General features: G+C 55.7%; 2 protein-coding genes across 3 annotated transcripts; both read right to left on the bottom strand.

Moving 5' to 3' along the window:
* Positions 1–1,110: 1,110 nt before the first annotated feature.
* Positions 1,111–25,873, bottom strand: HOGA1 (4-hydroxy-2-oxoglutarate aldolase 1). Of its 2 annotated transcripts, XM_075534294.1 has the most exons (7): positions 25,323–25,873; positions 12,640–12,768; positions 12,298–12,425; positions 11,483–11,617; positions 11,178–11,274; positions 8,799–8,932; positions 1,111–1,837 (listed from the first exon to the last, which is right to left on the bottom strand). In XM_075534294.1, the coding sequence occupies exons 1-7, from the start codon at positions 25,531–25,533 to the stop codon at positions 1,682–1,684; spliced, it is 990 nt and encodes a 329-aa protein (XP_075390409.1). In that variant the 5' UTR covers positions 25,534–25,873; the 3' UTR covers positions 1,111–1,681. The 2 variants fall into 2 exon arrangements, with proteins under 2 accessions (XP_075390409.1, XP_075390410.1); XM_075534295.1 differs by lacking the exons at positions 11,178–11,274; positions 11,483–11,617; positions 12,298–12,425; positions 12,640–12,768.
* C16H10orf62 (chromosome 16 C10orf62 homolog) lies at positions 20,256–21,756 on the bottom strand. The gene is made up of 2 exons (XM_075534612.1): positions 21,661–21,756; positions 20,256–21,450 (listed from the first exon to the last, which is right to left on the bottom strand). The coding sequence occupies exons 1-2, from the start codon at positions 21,754–21,756 to the stop codon at positions 20,551–20,553; spliced, it is 996 nt and encodes a 331-aa protein (XP_075390727.1). The 3' UTR covers positions 20,256–20,550.
* Positions 25,874–25,954: the final 81 nt, after the last annotated feature.

Here is a 25,954-nt window from a genome sequence, read left to right as displayed (position 1 = left end):
ATCCCTCCTCTAACCTTTCCATAAATTAGAATCCATTTCCCATTCCATAAGGGGTCCTGGGAGAAAGAAAGTCAGGGCTTTCTATTCCCGTGAAGAGTTTCAGCCTTGGAAACCCAGGGGGCAGGGCAACTCTGCGCTGTCGGGTCACTCTAGTCCACGGCAGGGGGCTTGGGGGGCGGGAAGGAGCCTGTTGGATAGGCATCGGACCGCTAACTGCAAGGTTGGCAGTTCAAACCCACCAGCACCTGGTGGGAGGGAGAGAAGACCGGCCTCTCCCATAAAGATGTATGGCAATGAGGCCGGGGACTCCGCTGCAGTGGGTTCAGTTTGGCTCAGCTTCCTCTAGGAGTTCTGGTTGTGCGGCGGTCAAGTGCTCAGCCGAGACTCAGAAGTCAGCAGTGGGACTCGCCAGCTGCTCTGGGGCAAAAGGTGTGGCAGAGCACCCCGGGAAGACGGACAGCCTCAGGAAGCCCCCTGGGGCAGTTCCACGCTCTCCCTTGGCTGACAGGTCAAACAAGCTTGGTTTTAAGGGGAGTCAAATGCACTCTGTTTTCCAGACACTAGTCACACCCCTCCCTAAACAGGGTTTGAAGAAAAAGGACCTTTCTGATCAAAGTGCGAGGTGGTGAGCCGTCTCCCTCTTAGCCTCCCTTTGAAAATTTTGGTAAGCCTTCCCCTTGGCCGCCACAACTAAAGCCTTAGTGCCCAGGCTGACAGGCCTCTGGGGCGGGAAACCGCAGACCCGGAGGCCTGACTTGCCTCCACCGGAAGGGTCTTAGCATCTGGGCAGGCAACCCTTGGGGCAGGCCGGCCTGGCCACCCCATCACCCAGGAGTGTCGATCTGCCCAGGGCTGCTCGCGTTTTACCTGTTCAGGCTTACTGCGGTACCAAGGTAATGGCTTAGCAATCAAAGCAGAGTGCCTGCCTACAAGAGGACAGGCCTGTCTCAGGCCAGTTCCCTTCCCTCGTGCTGCAGAGCCAGGCTGGCCGGACAGGCCTTCAGGCTTCCAGGCCCGGGTCAGCAAACCGCGGCTCACGGTCACACTGCTGCTCTTTCTGTACCTACATGGGGCACTGAAGCAGAACTGAAAGTGACAGCAAAACTTTTATTCTGATAATGGCGATCCCATTTGTTGTAAAATTTTTATTTATGGCCTCTAATTTTTAAATTTGTGAGAAACAGGATTGGCTCATGCCAGTTTGCCGGCTCCTGTAATGGTAATGTGCAGCCTCCAGGTGTCACCACCGGGCTGGCTCCTGACCCTGCGGGCTCTTGGGTGGTTGGTTTCCATGGCTAGAGACAAATCCTGAGGATGAGATTGAAAGGGCCGGGAGGCTGGCTTGGTGTGGCGCTGGGAAGCGGTGCAGAGACCATGGGCACTTTCCTCGCCCACAGGCTGCCCGGAAGGCCAAGGCCGCACTAGGCCGCCCAGGTCGGTGCTGCTGAGTTGGTGGAGAACACGCCACCCTGCCTTTCCCTCTGGCTCCTGGCCCTCGGGGGAGAAGAAAGTGGCCACAGAGTGAGGGGCTCTGGAGACAGTTGGCGTGAGTGAGGGACGGTGCCTGGGGAGAGGCCACCCGGAGGATGGAGTGGGAGGGAACCTCTGGCCCCAGCCCCCAGGCTCCTCTTCAAGTGGCCCCGCCCGGCTGGAGGCCCAGGGTCTCAGGCCCGTCTGTCGCTCACTCTGAGAGCCAGCCGTTGCTGGTGAAGTCCAAGCGCAGCGCCGCTTCGTCCGAGGGACTCAGCTCCAGCAGTGGGGCGCGGCAGGGGCCTCCATAGTAGCCGAACCAATCCATGGTTTTTTTCAGCCCTGGGATCCCGAAGCGCCGGGTCACCTGAGGAGCAGAACCTGTTAGAAGCAACAGGACCCGTCCCCCCTGCCCCTGCCTTGCACAGCCATATCAGAACGCTGGTCCCCCCCGCCAACCCCCTGCCTTGCACAACCATATCAGAACGCTGCCCCCCCCCGTTCCCCCCACCTCGCACAGCCATATCAGAACGCTGGTTCCCCCCCATTCCCCCCACCTTGCACAGCCATATCAGAATGCTGGCTCCTCCCCCGAACCCCCACCTTGCACAGCCATATCAACGCTGCCCCCCCCCGTTCCCCCCACCTTGCACAGCCATATCAGAACGCTGGTTCCCACCCCCATTCCCCCACCTTGCACAGCCATATCAGAACTCTGGTCCCCCCCGACCCCCCGCCTTGCACAGCCATATCAGAACGCTGGTCCCCCCCCGTTCCCCCCACCTTGCACAGCCATATCAGAACGCTGCCCCCCCCCCAAGCCCCCTCCTTGCACAGCCATATCAGAACGCTGGGGCTCCCACCCTCTGCCCCCGGGATGCCTCACTCTGCCACATCTGATACCCAGGGTCGGGTAGGGATCCCGAGTCAGGGACCGAAGGCTTGGGTTATTGAAGGAAAGTTTAAGAGAAAAAGCCAGTCAACGGGGTGCAAGGGGGTTACTCCTCTGGGCTGTGGAGCATCACCCACAGTCTGCAGCCCAGCCCCAGAACGTGGCCCTGAGCCTAGGAAGCCGAAGGGGCCCGTGAGAGCCTCAGACACAACCCAGGCCTGCGCCGCCGCCTCCCACCGCACCGGCCACAGCTTCATAGGATCCCGACCGAATGCTCACAAGAACAGGACTTGCTGCTCAAAGAGGTTTTGTTCTGGGACCTTGTGTCCTTTACTTTCAGCTCTGAGCAAGCTCCCTGGTCTTAAAGAAACCACGCTACAGTCTTTTCCACTGTCATGCTAGTCCTGATGTGGCTGCCACCTCTGCGCTCATGCTGGGGCTACGGAGTAAAGGAAGCCTCACGTTGGTTGACTTTGGGTGCAGCAGCTGGTCGTTTCATGCCCTTTGGAAGTGTGCTACGCGTCTTTGGCCCCCTAGGAAACCGTAGGCAGCTTGCACTTGGAGAGCAGGTTCCAACCTAAGACGTTCGGGCTTCCTGAAAAGCGGAAACCACGCTCTCTACCATCCAGGTCATTCCGACTCATACCGACCTGGTCAACGTAGAACTGCCCTGGGGGCTTCCCAGAAAACCTCAAAACTCAGTGCCATCAAGTTGAGGCGGGCTCATGGCGACCCTGTAAGACAGGGTAGAACTGCCCTTGGGTTTCCAAGACTAACTCTATGGGAGTAAAAAGCTTCCTTTTTCTCCTGCAGAGCGGCTGGGGGGCTTGAATCACTGACCTTGTGGTTAAGGGCCCAAGACATGATAGGGCTCCTTTGAACTTTATGAAAGGAGTAAGAGGTTGTTTGGGATAAAAGGGTTGGGAGCCTCTGACAGGTAAATGACGCGTCCCCTTGGGAGGCCAGTAGACTAATTAGCATGGGTCTTTCCCTCGGAATGGGTGGGTGGTCAGCCAGTCTCTTCTTAAGCCTAACCCCCAGCCATGACTGTCGGATACCTTGGCCTTTCCCCCACACACCTGAGAATGTCCCCGACAGAGTGGGCGAAAATGCAGAGCAAAAGCTCAGATTCACAACAAGGCCAGACCTCCTGGTGTGGCAGAGAGTGGAGGTCTCAGATTATGACCCTGGAGAGCAACTTCAGCCGGAACGGTAGGCGCATTCACCGAGCCCACCTGAGAGGGGTGTGTGCCTTATGGCAATCAGCTACACGTGACCAAAGGCGCAGCATTTCCCCAGAAGCCAAGCTGAGAAGGCAGGCAGGGGGGCGCGGGGGAAGGCAACCAGGGCTGCGGAGTGCCCTGGGACCCCGTGTGCACATCACCCCTGTGAACTTTCACCTAAAGCACAATAAATACTTCTAGAAACCTGAGTAGGGGAAGAGGGACATGAGGTGGCCAGGACTGCTCCTGAAGATCACGGATTGGTCAGCCTGGTCAGCCTCTGAGACTGGGCCGAAGCTTTGAAGGCATGAAGACCATGGAAACTCCTAAATATAGCCTGGTGGGAGGACATTGTGTCCAACCATGCCGGGCCATAGGATGACATCAAGCCGCTCAGGGGGCTGAGCCCCCAGGCCAGGCAGCAGAAAGGGGTTCCAGGCATTCCTGAGTGCAGGCCCAGAGCTGACTTGGGAGAGGGCCCAGAGCAAGGGGCAGGCAGGACAAGGCTCTTTGTCCCCAGGGGCAGCCACGCCGCTGCCATGTGCAGGTTGAAGCCATAACACCTCGTCTGGAGAGCTCGCGAGGGGCAGATGAGGACAAAGACCACTAATATCAGTGGTCCCCAAAAGGCCCTGACAGCCCCTCCTCTTCCTGGTGTGCTAGCAGGGGACCATCTCTTTCCTAAGTGGGTGGGAATGAGAGCCAGGCCGCCTCCCACCCCCACCCCCGTGGACTGGCCTGTAGAGGACAGCCTGTGCCCAGAGGCCCTCATTCCTGCAGTCCCTCCACCTGAGTCAGTCTGCCCTTTGCAGCCTGTGTGTCAACAGCGAGGTAGGCTGAGAACACAATCCTACGTGGTGCTGGGCCACAGTGGGGCACCGGCCTTGAATGCAAAATAGAAGAAGGTGCCCCTGAAGCATAGCAAGCAAGAGGGAATATCCCCTACAAAGCAAGTGCCCCCAAATCCATGGTGAGTGAATGGCCCCGCTGCACCTAGCTGTAGTGCCCCACACCCTCCCCTGGAGCCCGAGGCCCCTCCATACATGTTCTTAGGACTTTTAATGGTTGGCTTGTTGTCCCTAGAAGTATGAGACAGCTTAAAAAAATGTGAAAGGTGTTTTGCAAATGATGGCAACATATATACAAATGTGTTTGATACAGTTGATGTATGGATTGTTATCATAGCTATAAGAGCCCCCAATAAAATCGTTTATTAAAAAAAGATGGGATGATTTAAAAAAAAGTGAAAAAAAATCTGCTTTTATTCCATTTCCCGCACCCCAAACTGTAAAACTCCCCACCACCACCTCCAGTTAATTTTTAAAAACATCTTAACTGAGAAGATGGCTTCCATTACAGCCAGGAAAGTAGAATTACAATGATGCTTTTAATATGAATAGGGTAATAAATACTTAAAATAATGCTGTGCATGTAAAGATACCTACTTTTCCACTGTTTATATCGCTTTTGCAGCTACTTCAATGTCCTGAGGGGAAAACCATCTGAAAATAATGAGCCCTTGTGGGAAGATGGGCCAATAAATGTACTTTGCTGTCTGCGCTTACTCAGGCATGACATGGAAACACGCACGAGACTCTAACAGTGGCGAGAAGATTGACGGGGCCCGAGTTCAAGGACCAACACGGTGGAGAGTTACCTGGGTTTCCTCTGGCCTTGTCTCTCTTGCTAAGGAAGCTAAAACACAGAAACGCCAGTGGGTGCAGACCATAAGGAAAAAGAAGCCCAGCCAACAGTCTACTCTCTCGTCCCAGGACCAGGAAGAAGGCAGCCCAGCAAGATCAAGCTTTAATACAGCATTAGCTGCACTCCAGACAAGCACTAGGGCGTGAAACAACTGTGGTCCCACTGTGTCCAGGGACAGCTGAGAAGGGACCCTACATCAGGCTGTCCGGGTCCCAGTCCCTGGCCCCATGCTGGGTGGTGTCAGAGGACAAGTTGGGGAGCAGGGCTCCGGTCTCTAAGCATTCATGTGGACCCCTCTGACGCAGCCACAGAATTAGTGGAGTCTGTAAGGGGAGCCTGAGCGTCCACCCCTCCTCAGAAGTGGGTAGGAAGCTCGGGGATTAGGTGCTTGGCTAACCAAAAAGTCAGCTGTTCAAATCCACTAGCTGCTCCGAGGGAGAAAATGTGGCCGTCTGCTTCTGTAGCGATCACAGCCTGGAAACCTCGATCGGGGACCATGCCCTAAGGGGTTGCTATGAGTTGGGATTGACTCTGTGTCTGTGGGTGCCTCTCCCCTCTCCCACAGGGGTGATGTCAGAGAAGGGCTGCCGAAGAGTCAGGACTTGCCCCTGCTGCCCACCCAGAAGGAGGCCATCCCTTCTTACACGTGAGATGTCCGTAGGGAGCAGTCATGAGGCACCCCTTCTACCAAGGAGATCTCAGTGGAGACCTGGGGAGAAACTAGGACTCCCACCCCACCCCCAGCAGTACCTGAGCAAGGGACTAGGTGCCAGCTCCCCTCCCACAGGACAAGGTCGTGTGTCCTCCTTCCCTGAGAGATGTCAGATAAAGCCTGTGAACACTGAAGGGTGGAAGACAGCCCAGCGTCTCATGACGTAATACCCTAACTGCAGATTTCGTGGGTGGTGGGCGCACAGCACGATGAATCGTACACATGGAAAATGTCGAATTGGCCAATGCTGTGCCATGTGTTTGTAGCAATAAAAAGAGAAGGAAAAAATAGCATTCTCCTATCAGAAGCCAGGGCAATCCCAAACGGAATAAAAAAATTAGAAAGGCAAGAGCTGTCAGCCCCAAGACAACAGGGATGTTTCAATTATCTGACACAGCTGTTGAAGCGGCCATCATCGCAGTGCCTCAGCAAGCAAGAACAGGACGTTCTCGCAAAGAAGCGGAAACTCAGACCCGAGTGGGAAATGTCTCAAACCCCAAGCTCACTGCCATCGAGTCTGTCTGCTCAGGGCGCCCCTGTGGGATGGGGTAGAATGGGCCGTGGACTTCGGAAGCTCTTTGCAGTCAGAGGTCTTTGTGTTTAACCCGGGGTAGAAAGCCTCCCCGCTCTCCCGCAAAGCAGCTGGTGATTGCGAACTGCTGAGCCTGTGGTTAGCAGCCCAGCGTGTCTCCCGCCACACCTCCTGGGCTCCTGTCATGGAAACTGGAACTGAAACATTTATCACAATGAAATGAAAGCTTCAATGAACGGGCTTGGGAGAAGAATGGAGAGGACAAAGGCAAGAGTCTGTGAACTAGAAGACAGAACTACAGACAGGACTTTGAAGAAAAACGGAGACCAAAAAAGGACGGCCCCTGAGGGAACGTCTGTGCCAACCAAGCCTCCCGAGGCGTGGAGGCAGAAGGGGGCACTGAAAACCTCCTCAAAGACCGAAGGGCTGTGATGCCCACACCTGGCCAAAGACAGGTAAACCCACAGGTTCAAGAAGCTGAATCCTGAGCAGGATAAACGCAGACCCCAGAGCCAAACTCCTGAGAGCTCTGGACCATGACAACGGCTGAGACCACGGAGGGGCGTGTGAGAACCAACAGCTCACTGGGAGGACGGCAGATTTCGGAGGGAGAACAAAGACGCCAGAAGGCGAAGGAACGTAAGCCAGTGTCCATTGAAAGTGCCCTTCAGGCCTGAGGAAACCACCACATTCTCATATGAAGAAAAATTAAAAGAATTAGCCAGCGGCAGACCTACTAGGTCCTCCACCTGCCTCACGCCGCGGCCCTTTCAGACAGCTCCTCATGTGGTGACCCCCAGCCATCGAATTATTTTTGCTGCTGCTTCATAGCTGTCACTTTGCTCCTGTGATGAACCGGCAACTCCTGTGAAAGGGTTGTTCAACCCCCAAAGGGGTCGCGACCCACAGGTTGAGCACCGCTGTCCTGGAAGAATGGGTACAGGAAGCTCCCTGAAGGGGGCTGACAAAAGGGGGTGTGGCCATAGGAGGGATGGACCGGTTCTGTCTCATGAGCGAGTCCTGCCAGTGTGCATTCCTGGCTGACACTGCCCGTGGTGGTGGGAGCTGTAACCGCTAGTAGACGGGATCTCCCTGTACCACTGACAGTGGGATCTACAGTGCCCTCAAATCAGAAGTTTGATGTTGAAACGTGAAACCATGAATATGGGGCACAGGCTTGCCTTTCTTCCTTTAGACGTTTTATCATGAACCGATGGGGAGGGAGACGGCGCAGATCATCCTTCATACAGTGTGTTTCAGCTCGTCCCCCACAATCCCCTCAACGTACCATCACGTGCTGCCTTCCTCCCCGTGCTTCCTGTTTCCACGCCTAACCCTCTGAGCTGTGTCCTGGGGTAAACGCCACCCTTGGGTAAATGGCTGGTTGTATTCTAACTCGGGGTGAGTTCAGTTCCGGGCCTGCCGGGCGACGAAGAGCCAGGGTCTGGGCCGTCCCGCCAGTCTCTCCGAGCAGTAACCCTGGTCTCTTTTAAGTAAGACTGGACACATGCTTCTGTTCGTCTCAGACTCGATACATCTCTGCACAGCCCTGCCAGCCCTTGGTAGGCTCACAACATCCTGGGTTCTCCTCCTCATGCCCAGCACAGAAGCGGGTGCCCAGTCTGAACACAGACCAGCCTGCGGATCGACCGGTTTCTCCTCCAGCCTCCCTTCCAGCTCCTCCTCTGGCTCCCAGTGGTCTGTTGTCTGGCAGCTGCTGAATGTGCTGTCTTCGAAACCACCAGCCACTCCATGGGAGGCCAGGAGGCGTTCGACTCCCATAAGGAATTACGGTCTCGGAAATGCATAGGCGCATTGTGCCCTATCCTACAGGGTCGTTGTGAGTCAGCATTGACTACATGGCACTGAGTTTTTTGGAGTGGCCGTGATAAGGTGTGTCGGCAGGCCAACAGTTCAGGAGCTGTGGGGCAGGGCCTCTCTGGGTCCACCCCCCATGAGACGATTTATGTCAATCACCCAGCATGCTTCAGTCCACATCTACTCCTGGGCCCCACACCAGACCTAGAAACATCAGAATTTTAACTTAACTCCCCGCTCCGGTTTCATGCACACTCGGGCATGAGAAGCAATAGAACTCGGCTTGGTCTGAAGTCAGGCTTTCCTGGGCAGCCGCCAGAAGGTCCCAGACTGGAGAGGACATTCTGAGAGGGAAGAAACTACATGGGACTCAGTACCAGCCCTGGTACCTGCTCCAATGAGGACACCATCCCTCCCCTTGCCCCTGCTGCCCGGGCGGGAGCTCACCGCAGTGTTTGGCTCAATGAGTCGGTGCTGCAGCTTCTGGGCATCTTCCCATTGGCCTGTGAGGCACAGTCGCTCCAGCTGGCACACCTGGGCGCCCAGGACATTGGCCAGGGCACACACGCCCCCCACAGCGCCTGCCCCAGAGGAAGTAAGATGCAGAAAGTCAGCAGAGCCCTTTCTCACAGACAATGCAGAGTCCTGGGTCCCTGGAACCCCGGTGGTTACGCGCTGGGCTGCTAGCTGCAAGGTCAGCAGTTCGAAACCACCAACCGCTCTTTGGGAGAAAGATGGGGCTTTCTCCTCCCATAAACAGTTACAGTCTCAGAAACTCACACGGGCGTTCCACCCTGCCCTATAAGATCGCGATGAGCTGGCATCGACTCCATGACAGTGAGTTTGGCCTGGAGTTTTGGGGCCTGCGATTTGGGTGGCACCAGCTGGCCACGTCAGAAGCAAGTTCTGTGTCCACAGAGTCCAGATTCCCATAGAGGAGCGCGGTCTGCACGTTCAAAGCAGAATTCTGAACACCGACTGCAGTGCCGCTCAGAGCTGTCCTGGGAGGACAGGATGAGGGTCCTTTCCCCGTCTCCAAACCTGCCCCCTAGGACATCTGCCATGTCACCCCTCCAGGGTTCCCCCGGAGCCCCCAACTCCTCCGGCTGGTGGATGGGAATCTCAGGGCTCCAGCCTGGAGCAGGGCCAGCGCTGGAAAGAGCTCTGGGTGCCGAGTCAGGAGATGCGACCTTGCCTCCTGTTGGCTGTGTGCACTTGACCAATCCACTGGCTGCCTCCACTTCTTTGCTCTGCCCTTGGCCACGTGGCTGTGGTCTCAGAAGGCCCTGCCACGTCTCCCAGCCTGTGGCTGTGACTAATCCTCAGAAGGACTGACCTGACCCAAGGCCCAGTGGCCTCAAGGCTGGAGAGAGAGAGAGCAGGCAGTTTGGACTGAGTGTCTATGGCTGTTATGCCCAACTGCCTGCTGGGTGGCCTCAGACTGCTCACAGCAGGTGGGCGGTGCAACCCACTGGCCACTCCACAGGAGAAAGGAAAGGTTAAGGCTGGCTGATGCACAGTGTTGGAGCAGGTGGACTCTGTCCTCTGGAGTCAGCAGCGGGATCCCCCGTGCCGGGCACTGAAAGACTCGCCTGGCGCCTCACTGCTCCTGAAACTACCTCCCTTCTGCACGGAGTGGATGCTCCGGGCCAGAGAGGTTGCGTCTTGCCCAGAATGACTCAAAAATGGAACCCAACCCACTAGCATCAAGTCTATCCTGACTGACAATGACCCGATAGCACAGGGTAGAACTGCCCCTGTGGGCGTCCCACACTCACTCTTCACAGTGGAGTAGAGAGCCTCCACAAGTTACTCACTAACTACGTGGAGGGCTGAGATGCCAGTGCAGATCTGCTGGCCTCCAGAGCCCTGCTCTCTCCATCCTCCACTCTGACACGGGCCAGGAATGGCTTTCCCCAGGGACATGGCACAAGGGCCCAGCCCTCCAGCCCAGATCAGCAGCAGCTGACCTGATGGGAACCTGGACAGGCAGCACTGTCCCGGGGGGCTGCAGCTGCTTCCTGTCTCCAGGCCCCCAACCCAGCTCCTGCTCCCAAGCGGACCAGAGCAGCAAGGCTAATGGGGGCTTCCGATGCCGCCAAGGCTCCCTACGGTGCACTTGTTCTATCAGGTGCCAAGGTGTTGGTTCTGACTCATAGCGCCCGTGTGTACAGCGGAGGAGGGAAGCACTTCCGGTGGCATCATCCACCGCCCCAGCCCGTGTGCATGGCATGTTAAGGGTCTCCTTCCTCTTTTGTGTCGACTCTCCGAGCGTGACGCCTTCCTCCAGGAGCCAGTCCTTCCCGAGAAGGCGTCCAAGGCACCTCGAGAGAAAGCCTCACGCTCCTGGCTTCTGAGGAGGAGCTGGCCATACGTCTTCCAGGAGACAATTCACACAAACAACCGCAGTCTACTGCCCTGGAGTCAGTTCCAACTCGGAGCGACCCTGTTACAGGGAAGATGGGACCGTCCCCCGGGGTCTCCAAGGAGGTCAGTCTTTACACACCTTTTTCCCGCCAAGCGGCTGGTGCCTATTAGCAGCCCCTCATTTAACCCTCTGTGACACCAGGGTTCCCGGGGAGGGAGCTCAGAGCTCCAAGTTAACTGCAGGCATCCCTACAGACACGGCACAGGCCAGGCACTGACCACCCACCCTCACTCGCTGCACCTGGTATACAGCAAGACAAGCACAGGGGCCAGGTTCATGAGGCTTAAGGCAGGCTGACGGGCCAGTGTTTTGGGCAGCCCCAGCCCTCGGGGTCTCTCCCAGCTGCCCTGGCATATGTTGGTCACACGGCAGAGAATTAAAGAGAGAGGGGCACCTACCCAAGGCATAACTGGCCAGCAGGAAGCCAGCAGACCCAGCCAACACCTGGAAATCCTGCCTCCTGGTCTTATGAACGATAAGCCCGATCCTGGTGACCTGTGAGAGCAAGCCCTGGGGTGAGCACAAGCTGGGAAGGTTGTGGGGGGGCGGGGGGAGTGGGGATGACACGGCCTGTGTGCAGACAAAGCCCCGCAGGCCAAGGGATAGAGAGAACCCAGAGAGGCGACCCTGACTTCGGTAGCAAGAGCGTCAGGGCCCAGAGGAGGGAGAGGTGTGGCCGGCCTGGAAGGGGCCTGCCACTCACATCGCCACCACTGTCCTTGATGCCCACGATGTTCGGATGCTGGGACAGCGTGACCACTGCATCCACAGGCAGGTCCAGCCCCGTGTTGGCAGGGACGCTGTACAACACCACAGGGATGGGGGAGAGGTCAGCCACCTGGGAGGGGGAAGAGACATAAGCTGTCCAGGCCCCTGGAGCCTGAGCGACTGCCCATTACCAACAAGACTGAGCTGCAGCCACTGCGATGCTGCCTGGACAGGTCGCGCAGCACCGGAAGTGGACCCTGGTTGTCATCAGGGCTCCCAGTGACGCTTACTGAGTGTTCGCTGTGTGCCGGACACCGTCCTCAGCCTGTGGGCTCAGGATCCACTTCCTGCCTGTGATAAATGCTGGCCGCAAGGGGCACTGTCCCTCCCATCTCCCATCTCACAGGGGGTGCAAGGGCCACACCCCATGGTTAGGTTAGCTGCCTGATGACACACAGTGGCCAGTGGTGGCACCCCACTGCCCTCCCCAATCTTACAGTTGCCACCCATGTGAAGTGGGCTCACTGCCAAGGAACCCTGGCTAACTGTCTGCTAACCAAGAGGTTGGCAGCGTACTCCCCCCCACCCCCAGATAAGACCTGGCTAGATTTCCTAAAGGTTATAACCAAGAACCACCCCCCACCCCCAAGGGGGAGCAGCTCTATTCTGTCACATTGGGTCACCAGGAATCAGAACTGACTCAGGGGCCCCCAGCAATAACAGCAAGGCCGGCCACTCACCCCTGTATTTTTCCCATCTGCCCCCCACAATAGTCCCCTTGCTCCGGCCACCCCCACCCACCCCACCCACCTTGGTGTAGTGGTGAATGAGGGCAGCACTGCTCATGCGACCGCGATAGTAGCAGGGGGTCACCACCATGGCCGCGTCAGCCCCAACCTGGGCCATGCTCACGGTCATCTCCACCGTGGCTTGCGTGGCTGCAGGGGAGAGAGGGAGTCTTCTCTTTGGGTCATGCAGACGAAGGCAGGGGACAAGAAACCTGGGGCTGGGACAGACAAGGGATGCCCCGGCTTGTCTCCGGAGAGACAGAACAAGTAGACTGATGCCAACTCCCAGGACCAAGGAGCCTGACAGCCCCTTCCCCCTCCCCCCACACCGCCACCCCCGGGACCCTAGGGAACCTGGCCTCACACTCGCAGCCGGAGCCAGCGAGCAGGAGCTTGTCCTTGGGCATGGCCTGGCGCACGCAGCTCACCACCTCCAGGCGCTCGATGCTGGTCAGGAAGGGGAACTCGCCGTTGGAGCCCTGGACCACGAACCCTGCAACACACGTCCCGTCACAGTCAGCCGGCACCCGCCCGTGTCCCACAAGCAGCCAGTGCACTGGCAGGACTCGCCCAGCTTCCTAGCTCCGAACGTGACCGCTTACAGATGTAGATCGCCGGGCCTTTGTTCAGAGGAAACTCTGGGTAACTGGGAACCTCCAATTTTGGATGCACCGCCGAGCGCCTGAACTTCTGGAAAGTCACCCATCGGAAACTCACAAGGCACACAGCTCTCCTCTCTACACATTGTTGTTCGGCGTCGCTGAGTCAGGGCCGACCCAGAGCAGCCCGGCCTCACCTGCACGGAGGCGCCTGGCTTACGGATAGGCTTGATGCCTTTCACACGAAGTGGCCTTTGCGCTGCCCAGGGACGCTCAAAGTGACCTCGCCTTGGGCAGATTCACGGTGCGTGCTTGGTTTTTCTCCACATTGAGCGGGAGCTCTGCCCATCGCAGGACAGGTCACGCTGATTCACCCTTTCTCATTGCCGCGTCCCATTGTGTGGAATGGCGAGGAACCACCGGGTGCTTGTCAGCCCCCTGCCGCGGACACGTCGAACACATCCTCCTTTCTGCTATTACGAGCAAGGTGGAGGCAGACAGCTTCCGTGGCATCCCGCGCACACGTGCCGGGGTTTCTCGAGCATTGAGATACTCGGGGCGTGCAATTGCTGGGTCATGTGTGCGTGCATGCGTTTCCACGTGTGCCGAGTGTCTCTTACCCGTGTACACCCCAGCCCCGTGATCAGAGTCGAAGGGCCTGCCAGCGCTCACCCATGCCAACACCTGGTTGGGTCACGACACGTTTCTGACAAGCTGCGGGGTGAGAAGCGCTGTCTCAGCGTTCTCCTTTGCATGGTGCTGTTTCACCAGCCCCATGTTGGAGAGGTTTCTCCGTGTACCAGCTACCGCTACCGACCCTTTTGTATCTGTGACAGACCAGAAGAATCGATGCTTTCAGCTGGAGAATGTGTCTGACATCAATGTTTCCCTCACTGCTGGGGACCGTGTCATGTCCTCCGCCCTCCAGTTTTCATAAACCAGCATTGCTGTCCGCTGCTCTCGAGGCAGGCAGGTGCCTGGCAGCCCCGTGTGCAGGAATGAACCTCGGCGCAGTCTCGGGTCTTCCCCCGGCAGCAGGAGCGACCCCGGGCTCCTGCGATCTTGGAGGCCACAAAGGATCCCAGGGAACCATCAGTCCATAGGAACTGACCTGGGCGAAGGGGAGGCCGGAGCCGTGCTGGCCCCGGCATCCCTGCCGTGCCCTTGTGAGGATGGGCCGTCAGTTTGACGTGGAGTTCCCCAACAGTCCGAGCTAAAAGGGAAACGGGCTCAGCTCACCGGTATGTAGGTCCCAAATGATAAAAGCCAAACAGCTGCCCTGAGCGGCCCAGTTTCCTGGCCCTGGGACCCGGAGAAATTGTTCCCGCGAGTCATCCTTAAAGGTACACGGTATGAGGAGGACACAGCTTTACCCCCCAATCCTTTGTCCATGCTGGGAACAACAGTCCACGGGGCCTGCGGCAATCCCTCCCTGTCCACCTCCCACCCCCATTTGTTTGTTTTGCTGTGGTGACATTGCAGGGAGCATCTGAAGGCCCAACCGCTCTTGACTTCTGGTGGATTGCTTCCTGAAGATTCGTCTTGTTGTTGTTGTGTCGCCCTGTGTCCTGCTATTCCCGCTGGGCCCGACCCACTCAAGGCAGAGCTGTTAGCTCTGGGCGAGGACCCGAGTCCATCCACGGTCGGACCAGCACCTGGTATTTCGGGATCAAGTTCTTACCACTTCTTCTATTCAAGCCAACGTCCTCACCAGCCCCGCTGCTCACCTTGTTACCCTGCACTTCCCTGCTTGCTGTATCAGCCATCTGCCCGAGAGGTTTCTAGCAGGTGCCAAGGACTGGCGCCAACCCTTCCTGACTCACGCAAGGCCAGAGGAGTTGATGCCCTTCAGCCGCAGGTGTCCCCTGGGCTGGGGGCAGGGCTACCCCTCTGCAGTCCTTCTCCCACCAGTCACTGGCCTCCTCCCGGTGGCCAGCTCCCTGTCCTGCGATGGGGCACCTGCCTTGAAGCACAGGCCCCTTTGCTTGAGACTCTGGTTCTCACTTAAAGGAGCAGCTACCCAGGCTGGGCTCCTGAGCGGGCAGGAATGCCAGGCGGGCGACCAGGGAAGTGTGGTCCAGTCGGAGGAGCGCTGGCTGTTGCACATGCCACGGCCGCCTCGGTGTCTCCGGCTCCTCTTCGTAGGGCGGCCGTGAAGTCCTTTCCCAGCCAACCTGACAGGACTCTTTAGAAAGATCCCCAAATCCAAGTATTAGGGGATTGCTGAGAAAGTCACGTTCCTCTCGGTTTTCTTTACTCCTTTTCTCCTGCTTTTTTCTGTCGTCCCCACTCCAGATAGATAGATAGATAGATAGATAGATAGATAGATAGATAGATAGACAGATAGATAGATAGATAGATAGAAGATATAGAGATAGACAATTTCAAACTAGTTCAGCACACACACACTGCCACAGGAGTCTCACCAACTGGCATTTGGGAAAAAGGCAAGAAAGCTGAAGTTAAGTTGCTTTACCAAACCAACCGCTACAAAGACAGCTTCCCTTCTCCCCACAGGCTACCTCTTCACAGCCAGGCCTGACGTGCCACCCCCCTCGCCCACAGGGGTTAGAGGACAGGAGAGGGCAGAGGACTGAGGCCAGCAAGCGGCCCAGAAGCAGGGAGGCCTTTGTGATCATTGGCTTTTGAGTCAACATGGATTTGTATGAGTGTTAGTTGATGACACCGTGGTGGTGTTACCGGGGGCGGGGGGGGGGGCTTTTGTATAAGAGAGAGATGAAACAAAGGTAATTCTTCTTTTGCTGCCTCCACCTGCTTGCTTGCTGGGACTTTGTCTGCCTCCAGGGGTGACCCCGCGAGGGCCCCATGACCCCGAGAGCTGTCGGTGCTGGCCACGTTTCCACTGACGTTAGATCCCTGAGTCTCTGCACTCACCTGCCTGTGACCAGCCCGCATTCGGCTTCACCTTGCAGCGAGCTTAACCTTCAGCACGGTGAATCTGAAGGCGGCCTTGGCGGGTATGGAAACTCAGGACTTGGGTTGGACTGGGCTGGGACACCTTGATATGAAATTACTTCTCGGTAGGAAGTTCCTTCTTACACATAGATGAACCTCACTGGCTTTGTATCCTTAGCCAACCTGGCCCAACACAGCCATGGACAGACCAACTCACCGCCTAGCTCTGAAATAAAAAACAAACAGGACTGGACTCTCAGTGTGGCCCTTCACCAGCCAGGCGATCGTGGGCAAATGGCTTCACCAAACCTCAGCTTCCTCGACTGAGGAACTGGGGCACTAGGAGCACCAAGAGAATCTAGGGACGTTTCCTAGGTTACATATTGGGCTGCCAACTGCAAGGTCAGTTGTTCGAAACCACCAGCTGCTGGAGAAAGATGAAGCTTCCCATCCCATGAAGACTTGCAGTCTCAGAACCCCACAGGGGCAGTTCTATCCCGTCCTAGAGGGTCACAATGGGTCAGAATCGATGCCATGGTAGCGTTGTTATTGTGGCTTTATGTCCTCAATACATTGCCTGGAAGCTCCCCCACTTCTCATCCTGAACAACTTTCAGACAAGTTGCAAAGTCGTAAAGAGAGTTTCCACCCGTCCTTCCCCCAAAAAACACTGTTGTGACTGGTGCCCAACTCCCTGACCTACCCGAGGACATGAACACCGGGACACCACCACTCACGAAGGACGTGACTGATCAGACAGATGGACGGATGGAGAGATAGAAAAAGCATATATGATTCCAAAGTGGTAGTTTGTGGGAAACTAAACAGGGAAGTATGACAAAGACTACATTCCCTAACTTATAACAAGAAATCTGGAAAGCTGGTATTCCACAGTAGGAAAGCCTCCACTTTGATAAAGTCCGAGTACATTATCCTGTTTTAAGTAATATTCCTGCAGTCTCCTCTTACAACTATGCTGCCTTAAAGTGAGCCTAGAGAAGCAGACACCATCCTTTTGTTCCCTCCTCCCACCGTGTCACCCAACCCCCCTCATACCTTCCCCAATACAGGTATTAGGTTTGCTCATCTGTGAACTCAGAGACCGTACAGTGGATACCACTCACCTTGTGACGCAGTAACTACTGAATAGGCATGTCTTAAGGCTGCCAGTTCCACATGGTCCACCATAAAATGTGTCTGACTCCTTCACTTTACTCTCTTTCCTATCTCTCTTACCCTTTGACTTTATCATAACCTTTATATATGCGGTACACTTGCGCCTTCTGGCCCTTCGGTTGTAAGAGGCTGGTTTCCGCTGACAGCAGTTGACTAAAGTTTCATGTAATAAGCTTTCAGAAGGGATTTACGGTCTTCAAAACACTCGTTTTAACAGTCACTCTCAGGGGACCCTGCTCTTTGGTCCCCTAAATTTGGTCGAATTTCACGGTCTGAAAAAAAATTCCCAGGGCAATAAAGAGGAGCAGCTACCAAGGGGCTCAAGTGGCAAGAAAGTGTTTTGGAAATGATAATGGCAACATCCCTACGGTTCACTTGATGTGATTGATTCATGGACTGCTCTAAGAGCCCCCAATAAATTGATCAATTAAAAAATCCCCAGGGCAAAAACCCTGCTTGTCCCCCCCGTCAAAGCCTTACAGTGAAACGGATCTGTTTAGAACGGTGACTCCTTCAGGACGGGGCGGAACTCCCCCTGGAAGCAGCTGACCATCTCTCCCTCAGAGTCAAACCGCCCACCTTCCAGTGAGGAGTCCAGCGCTTCACCATCGGTGCCACCAGAGCGCGCTCTCTCACATACATGTGTGTGTACATACGACACACACACACACACACACACAGCCACACACAGCCACGAGGCAAGTCAGAAAGTATTGGCACTAAGGTCCAGCTCTTACAGACATGGTTTATTCCAAACCGAACGTGTTTAAATTCGCCACTGCCATCAGTGGGGGACTTTCAGGCAAGTTCGCTCAGAACACACTCAATCTTGGTCTCACGAGGGGACCTTCAGGAAGGAAGGAAAATGATCCTGTTTGTTCAAGCTGGTGCTATGGCGCAGGTGTGGGCTGTGAACGGCCAGGCCAGCAGGACAAGCCCACCAGCTGCCCTGTGGAGGAAGGATGAGGCTGTCTGCTCCTGGACGGATTCGGACTTAGAAACCCTATAGAGGACTGCTATCTCCGAGTCAGAGTCAACTCAAGGGCAGTGGTTTGGACTTGGGTTTCATATGCATGTACAAGAGGGGTTCAGAGAGTTTGTGGGAAAATTTTTATGATCTTTTAACTCAATTTTTCCACACTTTTTGAAGCCCACTTTGTACATCACACACACACACACACACACACACGTATTTCTCACCCACTGCTGTTGAGAATCAATTCTGACCCACAGCGACCCTCTACCCAGTGGTTCTCAACCTTCTGCAGGCCACAACCTTTCATACAGGTCCTCATGCGGTGGCGACCCCCAAGCATAAAATGGTTTTCATTGCTACTTAGGACTGTCATTTTGCTCCTGTGATGAATCAGGCAACCCCTGTGACAGGGTTGTTCAAACTCCAAAGGGGTCGTGACCCACAAGCTGAGAACCGCTGCCCTAGAGACTAGAGCAGAGTAGTTCCATAGGGTTCCCAGGTCATAAATCTTCAGAGGCGCAGCCTGCCTCAGCTTCCTCCCTGGAGAGGCTGGGGGTGGCTGGGACAGCTTAACTCAGGGCCCCCTCCACGCGTACACAGTCATCTACCAGGAAGGTCAGCGTCCACTCCTCCTCCCAACTGGACTCCATCAGACCAAGTGCTTTCTACGGCTGGGGCCAACAAGCGACCATATATCACATTTACCACGTCAGAGCCCCATCTCCTCCAAAGCTACAACAGAAGAGCGCTACCACCATCGGCTGCTACTAGCCAAAGGCAGAAAGGAGCGGGCTACCCACGTATGTAATTGGTCTTCTCTGAGGCACTTGGAGCCCCAGTGGCATAGGGGCTACCTGTGGGGCTGCTAACCAACATCAGAGGTTCGAAACCACCGGCAGCTCCTTGGGTGGGAGAAAGATGAGGCTTTCTACTTCCAGAGAGAGTTACAGTCTTTGTAAACCCACAGGGGGCAGTTCTACCCTGCACTATAGGGTCACTATGAGTCAGAATGGACTGGACAGCTGGCCGTGGGCTTTTTGCTTCCTTGGGTGGCACCTGGCAACCAAAACACATCTGTCATTGTTGAAAGGACGCCCCGGACCAGGGGCAGTACCTCTGTGGAATGAGTATGCACAGATGCTAGCTGGACCACTGTGGGGCTGAAATATGTTTTTCATAATCATGACCACTAAAATCTTAAGTCAAAAAGCTCATGGAAAACAAAACATGGCAACATCCATCAATCCTCTGCGATACTCCTGTGCACCCCCCACCCCACTGCTTCTCACTCCTGTTTAAGGCCCACGGGGGGGGGCACAGATCATCTGTAATAGTTCCCAATTGGAAGACGTTTCTCCAACAAAGAGACCCTGGAGCTTAGATAGTGCCTTGAAGCTGCCTTCTCTCAAAACGTCCCAGCGGGGCCGCTCACTTGGGTTCACCATTGCCCTGGAAATGGCTTCTTGGGAAACAGCAGGAGGAGGCAGTTTGAGCTCCCCTCTTGCATGAAGCCAAAGACAATGGGAAGAGGGGGATAAGGATGGGGAAGGGAGCACCCCCACTGGGAGAAGCTCTGGAAGAAGCCTGCCGCAGAGATGAATGGTACCGCTTTGGAGTCAGGCAAAACTAGACTCTAATCTTGGCAACATCACTTACAATATATAGCATCTCTCAGCATAATTTCTCTGAGCCTTGGGTTCCTCACTTGCAAAACAGCGATAATGATAATGTCGTGCCTTCCCTGTGGGGCTGTGACTTAACAGTACAGAGCAAGGCAGAGAGAGGGAGCGGTGGTCGGTATTGGAATGCTGTTAACAGCAGAGGAAGCAGGTAGTTACAGGCGTAGCCATGGTAGCAGAAGCAAGGTCAGAGATTCTACACCTCTCAGAAGGCACGTGCTTGGGAAGCACCAGCTTGGGCACCAAGATCCCAAGAAACTCAAGGAAGCGGGCAGGTGGGGCTGGGAGAGAACCCGGCAGTAGGATGTGCCCTATGGTCCCAGAAGAAAAGGGGGTGGGGTGGGGGAGGATGTGGCTGCTCTCCCCTGCCCCACAAACAGATCAGATCAGATCGGTGGGTGCTGAACCTCCTGGGGAGTTCCCACCGGGGAAACCAGGGACCCGTTAAGGAGTCTGCATAAGGAATTTCAAAAGAGCCCAGTGAGGACACACACACACACACACACACACACACACACACACGCACACACCCCACATGCCCCGGACCAGCACCCCACACTGAGGCCCATGAGAGAAGCTCTTGCCCCCTGCCCCGCTCAGCCCTGAGGTTGGCCACAGAGCCCCAGACTCACAGGGAGGGTGCACAAGGCTTTATTGGCTCAGTCCCAGGCATTTGATGTCAGGGTGGGGGTCCCAGATGCTTCTGGGGGCCACTTGTCTTCTCTCAGAGGGTCTCGGCTCCTTCACCATCTTTCAGCTCTTCCAATATCCTCTGGGGCCAACCTCAGGCACCAACCGAGTCCCATCGGCCCACGACCCCTGTGGGGCTGGGAAAGAAGGGGTTTGGGCAGCAGCCTCACGCCGTGGCCCAGGAGAGAGAGCAGGCCTGCGTATGTGTGCCATCCCTTCTGGGGGCAGGCAGCTCACCGCTCAGGTGGCTTCAAAGGGGTCATACATCTGTTGGCTACGGTTGGGCATGCTGTGACTCTGGTGGTGAGCCTGGTGGCCCTGGTGGCCGTGGGGACCATGGCCCTGGAAGGTGTGAATGTGGGTCTTGCCCCCCATTGCGTTCTCCTCTTGCAGGAGGAAGTTCCCTTTCAGCTTCAGCTCCACCTCCTCAAGGGCCTTCAACTCCTCCCGGTTGATGTCTTTGGTCTCCAGGTGGCCGGTTCGCTGGCAGACGGCGGCTCTTTGGAGCATGGAGGTGGCCAGGTGCCGCCCCTTGCTGTCAATCTCCTTGGCGCAGGCAGCTACAGCAGTCCAAGTGGGATCCTCCGCCGACGAGGATTGGGAGGACTCCCGGTGGCTCTCTTTGGCCACTGAGGCCCCCGATGTCCGCTGCCTGCTGGTGAAGGACTCCCGGCGGAGGGTGGTGCCAGCCTCCCCGTGCCTGGAGGTGAAGGTCTCCATGTGGATCCGGGTACTGGCCTCCCCACTCCCACCCTCCAGCTCGGGCGCAGAGGTGGCATGGCTGCCAGTGGCTAGTTTCTCCTCGGAGAGGCGACTGAAGTGAGACTTGATCCAGCCTTCTTTCTTTGTTGGGTGGGATTCTGATGAATCTGCGGGAGACTCAGCAGCCTTCTGGCGCCTCTTCTTCTTCTTCTGAATCCACAGGATGAGGCTCCCGCCCCCCAGCAGGAGGGTAGCCGCCAGTGCCAGCTTGCATGATGGGTGCTTCACCAGCTCCCAGAAGGTCTCCAGGACCTGACGGCCCCGCTGGGCAGACAGAGTTAAGAGTGCACTGCTGGTGGGGGAGCCCAGGTGGTCAGGCTCATGCTTGAAAGGCACTCTGGGGCTGCCTGCCAGGCTAGCCTCAGTGCTGCACTCTCCCTAGGGGCCCCCTCCCACCTCAGCAATGAACCCCATTGTGAGGAAGGCAGTGCGGGGGTGGGGGGAGGAGAGGGACCACAGCATCGGGGACATCCTGCCTGGCAGGCCTTGTCTGAAGCCTGGCTTGGTCTACAGCTGGCCCCAAGGTTAGTGGAAGTCGCTTCTGCCACCTGCTTTGTGACCCATGCTGCTCAGTGACTACACCCTTACCAATCTGGTCTTTGGTCTCTCTCTGCCCCCAGGGGCAAAGGCTGCTGGGCCAAGCCGGCCTGCCACAAGGAGCCCCTTCACTGAGCTGGCATCCATTCCAGTGCACCTAGGAAGCATCTCCCTTCCACCCCACACTCCTTCTCTGCTGCCTGCTCAGCTCCCTGCCTGCCACACATGGGGGAGGCTAGTGGAGAAGGAAAAGGTCCCCACAGCGGAGGAGCTCACTCTATTGTAACATGAGGTTGCACCTGGGGAACAGTGGTGAACGGGACAGCAAAGCAGAGAGAACAGGATGGCACTGAGTACCAGATCTCTGGGGCCATTCAAGGTGGGAGCTGCCAACACATGTGGGGTGATGCAAACCTAGAATTTGCCCCAGGTAAATGGCCACATGTCATGTTGAGATGAGGGCCAGGGAGCCAGATGGCTTTCATAGGGGGCAAAAAACTGGGGCCTGCCTCACAATCCTTGGCTATTCCCGGGGCCTCTGGCCAAAGGGACAGTCCATGGCCATTATTCTTCTCCCCAAGAAGTCTGTGGTATGTCGGAGCAGGAAGGAATAAAGAGGAAGAGGAAAAGCAGGAGCAGAAGAAGGAAGAGGAGGAAAAAAGGAAGGAGAAAGGTCAAAACAGGGTTATAAAAATTACAATATTTAAACAGTATTTAGTTTAACAAAGTACTGGTTGTAAGGTAACAGAATGATCCCACCTCATCACAAGGTCCCACTGGGAACTCTCCAGGCGGAGACAGTAAGACACAAAGGTCCAGCTTTGCGGGGGACAGCTCTGTGCTCCTCCCTCATTTGGAAACAACAACTCAAAGTCCATTTGGAGCTTGTTTGTGAGCATGCGCTCTTGGCCAAGCTCCGACCTCTCCCTCTGTCTCCGGTTACATGTTATGATGTATTTTATCCCAATAACCAGTACAGATTAAGAATGTTTTGTTGTGTTTGTTTTTAAAAAGAGAGTTACAGTTCCAGGCAATGCCTTCCAGACGAATCTGTTTAAGGCTTCCACCTCTTCCGGGGGCTTTTGACTCAGGGCTGGAGGCCCCGGCAGTATTTCCTTCCTTCGAGCCCCAGGGTGGGGACCCCAGGGTTTCAGAGGTGGAGGTGCCTTCTGACTCCTTCGAGTGTGTTCTGGCTGGGCCCTGGGACCAGTGGCAGGACCCCGTGGCTTTCCATTCTGTGTCACTGCTCCTTGCTTGAGCTCCTTGGAAGGGAGACATGGGCTCCTGGCCACGAGCCTGAAAGTCCTGTTCCCATTTAAAAACAGGGAAATAGGGTGGGAGAAGCTGAATGGACTCTCCAAGGTCAAGGTCATTGGCAGAATCAGGATTCTTACCCAGGACTTCTGGCGCCAGCTGCCCCAGGCTCTGTCTAGAACAGCTTCTGGTGCCCTGGCGTGTGGTAAGGAAGTGGGAGCAGGAGCTGGCACCCTTGCAAGGAAGGCAGCGTCGCGGGGGCTCGTGTGCCTCGCATTTACTGAATCTGCTGGAGCCTGTGTCCCTGGGACACCCCCATGCCTGTGGGAGTTGGGGGAAAGAGGGTCTCTACGGGGTGTCTAGGTCGGTGCCCTTGTTCAAGAAGAAGCGTCATTCCTCTCAGAGGTTCGCGGAGTTTCTGGTTGTAGATTTCTTCAAGGCCCAGACCTCGGTTCAAACCTTCAGGCCCCCATGAGCTGAGCTGGGAGGACGTGTTGGACATCTGTGTCCTTGGCTCACAGACCCCTAGGAAAGAGTCCCATGACCACACTGCTGGGAGGTTGGTCGTACCTCATAGCACCATCATTGTTTTTTAAAACCATTTTATTGGGGGTTCTTACAGCTCTTATCAAACTCCATACATGCATCTATTGTGTTAAGCACATCTGTCCATATGTTGTCTTCATCATTCTCAAAACATTTTCTTTCTACTTGAGCCCTCGGTATCAGCTCATTTGCCCCCCCTTCCCTTCCTCTTTCCCTCCCTCCCTCATTAACCCTTGATAATTTGTAAATTATTAATTAGCAATGTCATTTCAATCAGTGTTTTTATGGGAACTAAAAGCCCCAACGTCAGAAGGTCAAGTCCACTCAGCGGCACCTTGCAAGACAGGCCTGGTGACGTGCACCGTGAGAGCCCTAGTGAGCAGTTCCGCACTGACCCGCGGGGTCCCTGGAAGCCATTAGGGACTCCCGGCAACTGGTGTCATGCGCATCACTTCACAGTGGACAGCACGCTTGCACGTGCATCATTACCCCCCCCCAAAAATTCTTAATTTTAGTTCCATTCTATGACATGGACATTATTGCTCCATTAGGGAAACTGAGGTCTGGAGACATCATCCCACAGCTGGATTTGAACCCAGAACCCAAGTTTGGAAACTGCTACACTGCACAGGCTTGGTGTAATCCACTCCATTAAAAAAATCATTTTATTGGAGGCTCGTACAACTCTTATCATAATCCATCCATCCATCCATCATGTCCAGCACATTTGTACATTTGTTGCCATCATCGTTCTCAAAACATTTTTCTACTTGAGCCCTTGGTGTCAGCTCAGCTCATTTTTCCCCTCCACCCCTTCCTCCCGAACTCTTGATAATTTATAAATTATTATTTTTTCATGTCTTATACTGTCTGATGTCTCCCTACACCACATTTTTATTGCCCATCCCAAAGGGAGGGATTTGTTACTCCATTCTTTTTTTAATCACTCCATTCTTAAAGCTGGGGTTGACCAGATTCTTCATTGAAAGGACCCCACGAATCAACTTGGTGTTCTAGGGAGCCCTGCTGGCACTGTGGGTTGGGTATTAGGCTGCTAACAGAAAGATCAGCAGTTCAAACCCACCAGCTGCTCTGCGGCAGAAAGATATGCCTGTCCGGTCCTGGAAAGATCAATAGACTCGGGAACCCCATTTAAGGTCACTATGAGTTCGAGTTGACTCGATGGATTTTGTAGATTCTGTTGTTGTGTCATCCGGACTGGTCTAGTGACTCCATGAGGGTGAGAGTCAGTATAGCAGAGTGAACCGTGGGCCGTGTCTGAGCTGAGTGACCACATCCCCTCTGCGCCCAATTCCCAGCTGTGAAAGAAGACTGACTGTCCTGGGTGCTGGATGAGGGCGGGCGGGCGGGCAGGCAGAGTATTCATCATCCCATCCACTGTCATTGATTGTGACACGGTGGGGTGTTGTCCTGGATGTGACCTGGCCATTGGGAGAGTGTGCAGCCCTGGCGGGAGGTTGACAGGGACTCTGGAGCCCCACCGTACAGTGCTGAGGAGCTGGGGAAACTGAAGCCAGCACAGTTCAGTCCAAAGTCACAGCCAGCAGGAGCTTTCCACCTGTCCCAAAACTCCAACCCGCTGCCATCCAGTTGATTCTGACTCACAGCAACCTTCTAAGATGGGTAGAACTGCCCCTGTGGGTTTCCAAGACTAACTCTTTATAGGAGTAGAAAGCCTCATCTTACTCACAAAGGAGCAGCTGGTGGTTTTGAACCCCTGACATTGCAGTCAGCAGCCCAGTGTGTAACCCACTGCACAACCAGGCCTCCATTGTTTCTCAAGAACTGCATGAGAAACTCCACGGAGCCCGTGTCCCCACCCCCGTCTCTGGCTCAGGAGCACGTGGGCATTAACGTTGCTCCCGACACCCACAGCAACAGGGCCCGCTTACCTTTGAAGGGGAAGGTACCCAGTTTGTGCAGATTCTCCTCCAGTTTCCCATAATCCACCTCGGCAGTGGCCGTGAAGGGGGTGGTCACCGGGGGGTAGATGCCCGAAATGTCCACCTTCCTCCCCTCCCCTAAAGCCCAGCTCCCCACATTCCTGGCCAGGCCCCTGCTCAGCCGCGGCCTCACAGAGGACCAGACTCGGGGGCTCAGCATTTCTGCAGGAGGCCCCGGGCCCAGCTGGTCTCTGCCCTGGAGCGGGCTGCTCTTGGGCTCCTTCCTACGCCCAGTTAATGATCAATGTGTCCTGTTAAAGATTGGCTGCCCCCAACTTGTGAACGCTGGAGCAGGCCTCTGCTGGGCACCCCAAGGGTCAGGGCAAGGCCTCTAGACTCCCCAGGCTCCTCCTTCCCCCCTCCCCCCAGGTGCTCGAGAAATGTCACCACCCAGTGACCCTCCTGCCAGAAGGAGAGCTGCTTCCTGGGGTCCCAACTAGCAAAAGAGTGTCCAACGGGCCGGGCCCTCTCCCACAATGCCCAGTCTGAAGCCCAACTAAACTTCCGCTTGGCAGGTCTGCAGCTGGCGAGCCGATTGGAGGCGTGGCAGGGCCAGGCCCAGCCTGGTAGGGGGAGGAGGG

This window comes from Tenrec ecaudatus, chromosome 16, assembly GCF_050624435.1.
Source record: "Tenrec ecaudatus isolate mTenEca1 chromosome 16, mTenEca1.hap1, whole genome shotgun sequence".
Taxonomy (NCBI): Eukaryota; Metazoa; Chordata; class Mammalia; order Afrosoricida; family Tenrecidae; genus Tenrec; species Tenrec ecaudatus.
This window is presented reverse-complemented; position numbering and strand designations above follow the sequence as displayed.

Coding starts and splice junctions, on each gene's coding strand:
- C16H10orf62 (XM_075534612.1), bottom strand. CDS start 21,756: ATGGATGCCAGCTCAGTGAAGGGGCTCCTTGTGGCAGGCCGGCTTGGC. Junction 21,451..21,660: donor AGAGACCAAAGACCAGATTG/GTAAGGGTGTAG, acceptor GGGGGCCCCTAG/GGAGAGTGCAGCACTGAGGC.
- HOGA1 (XM_075534294.1), bottom strand. CDS start 25,533: ATGCTGAGCCCCCGAGTCTGGTCCTCTGTGAGGCCGCGGCTGAGCAGG. Junction 12,426..12,639: donor CGCTGGCTCCGGCTGCGAGT/GTGAGGCCAGGT, acceptor TCTCCCCTGCAG/CCACGCAAGCCACGGTGGAG. Junction 11,618..12,297: donor TCATTCACCACTACACCAAG/GTGGGTGGGGTG, acceptor TCCCCCTCCCAG/GTGGCTGACCTCTCCCCCAT.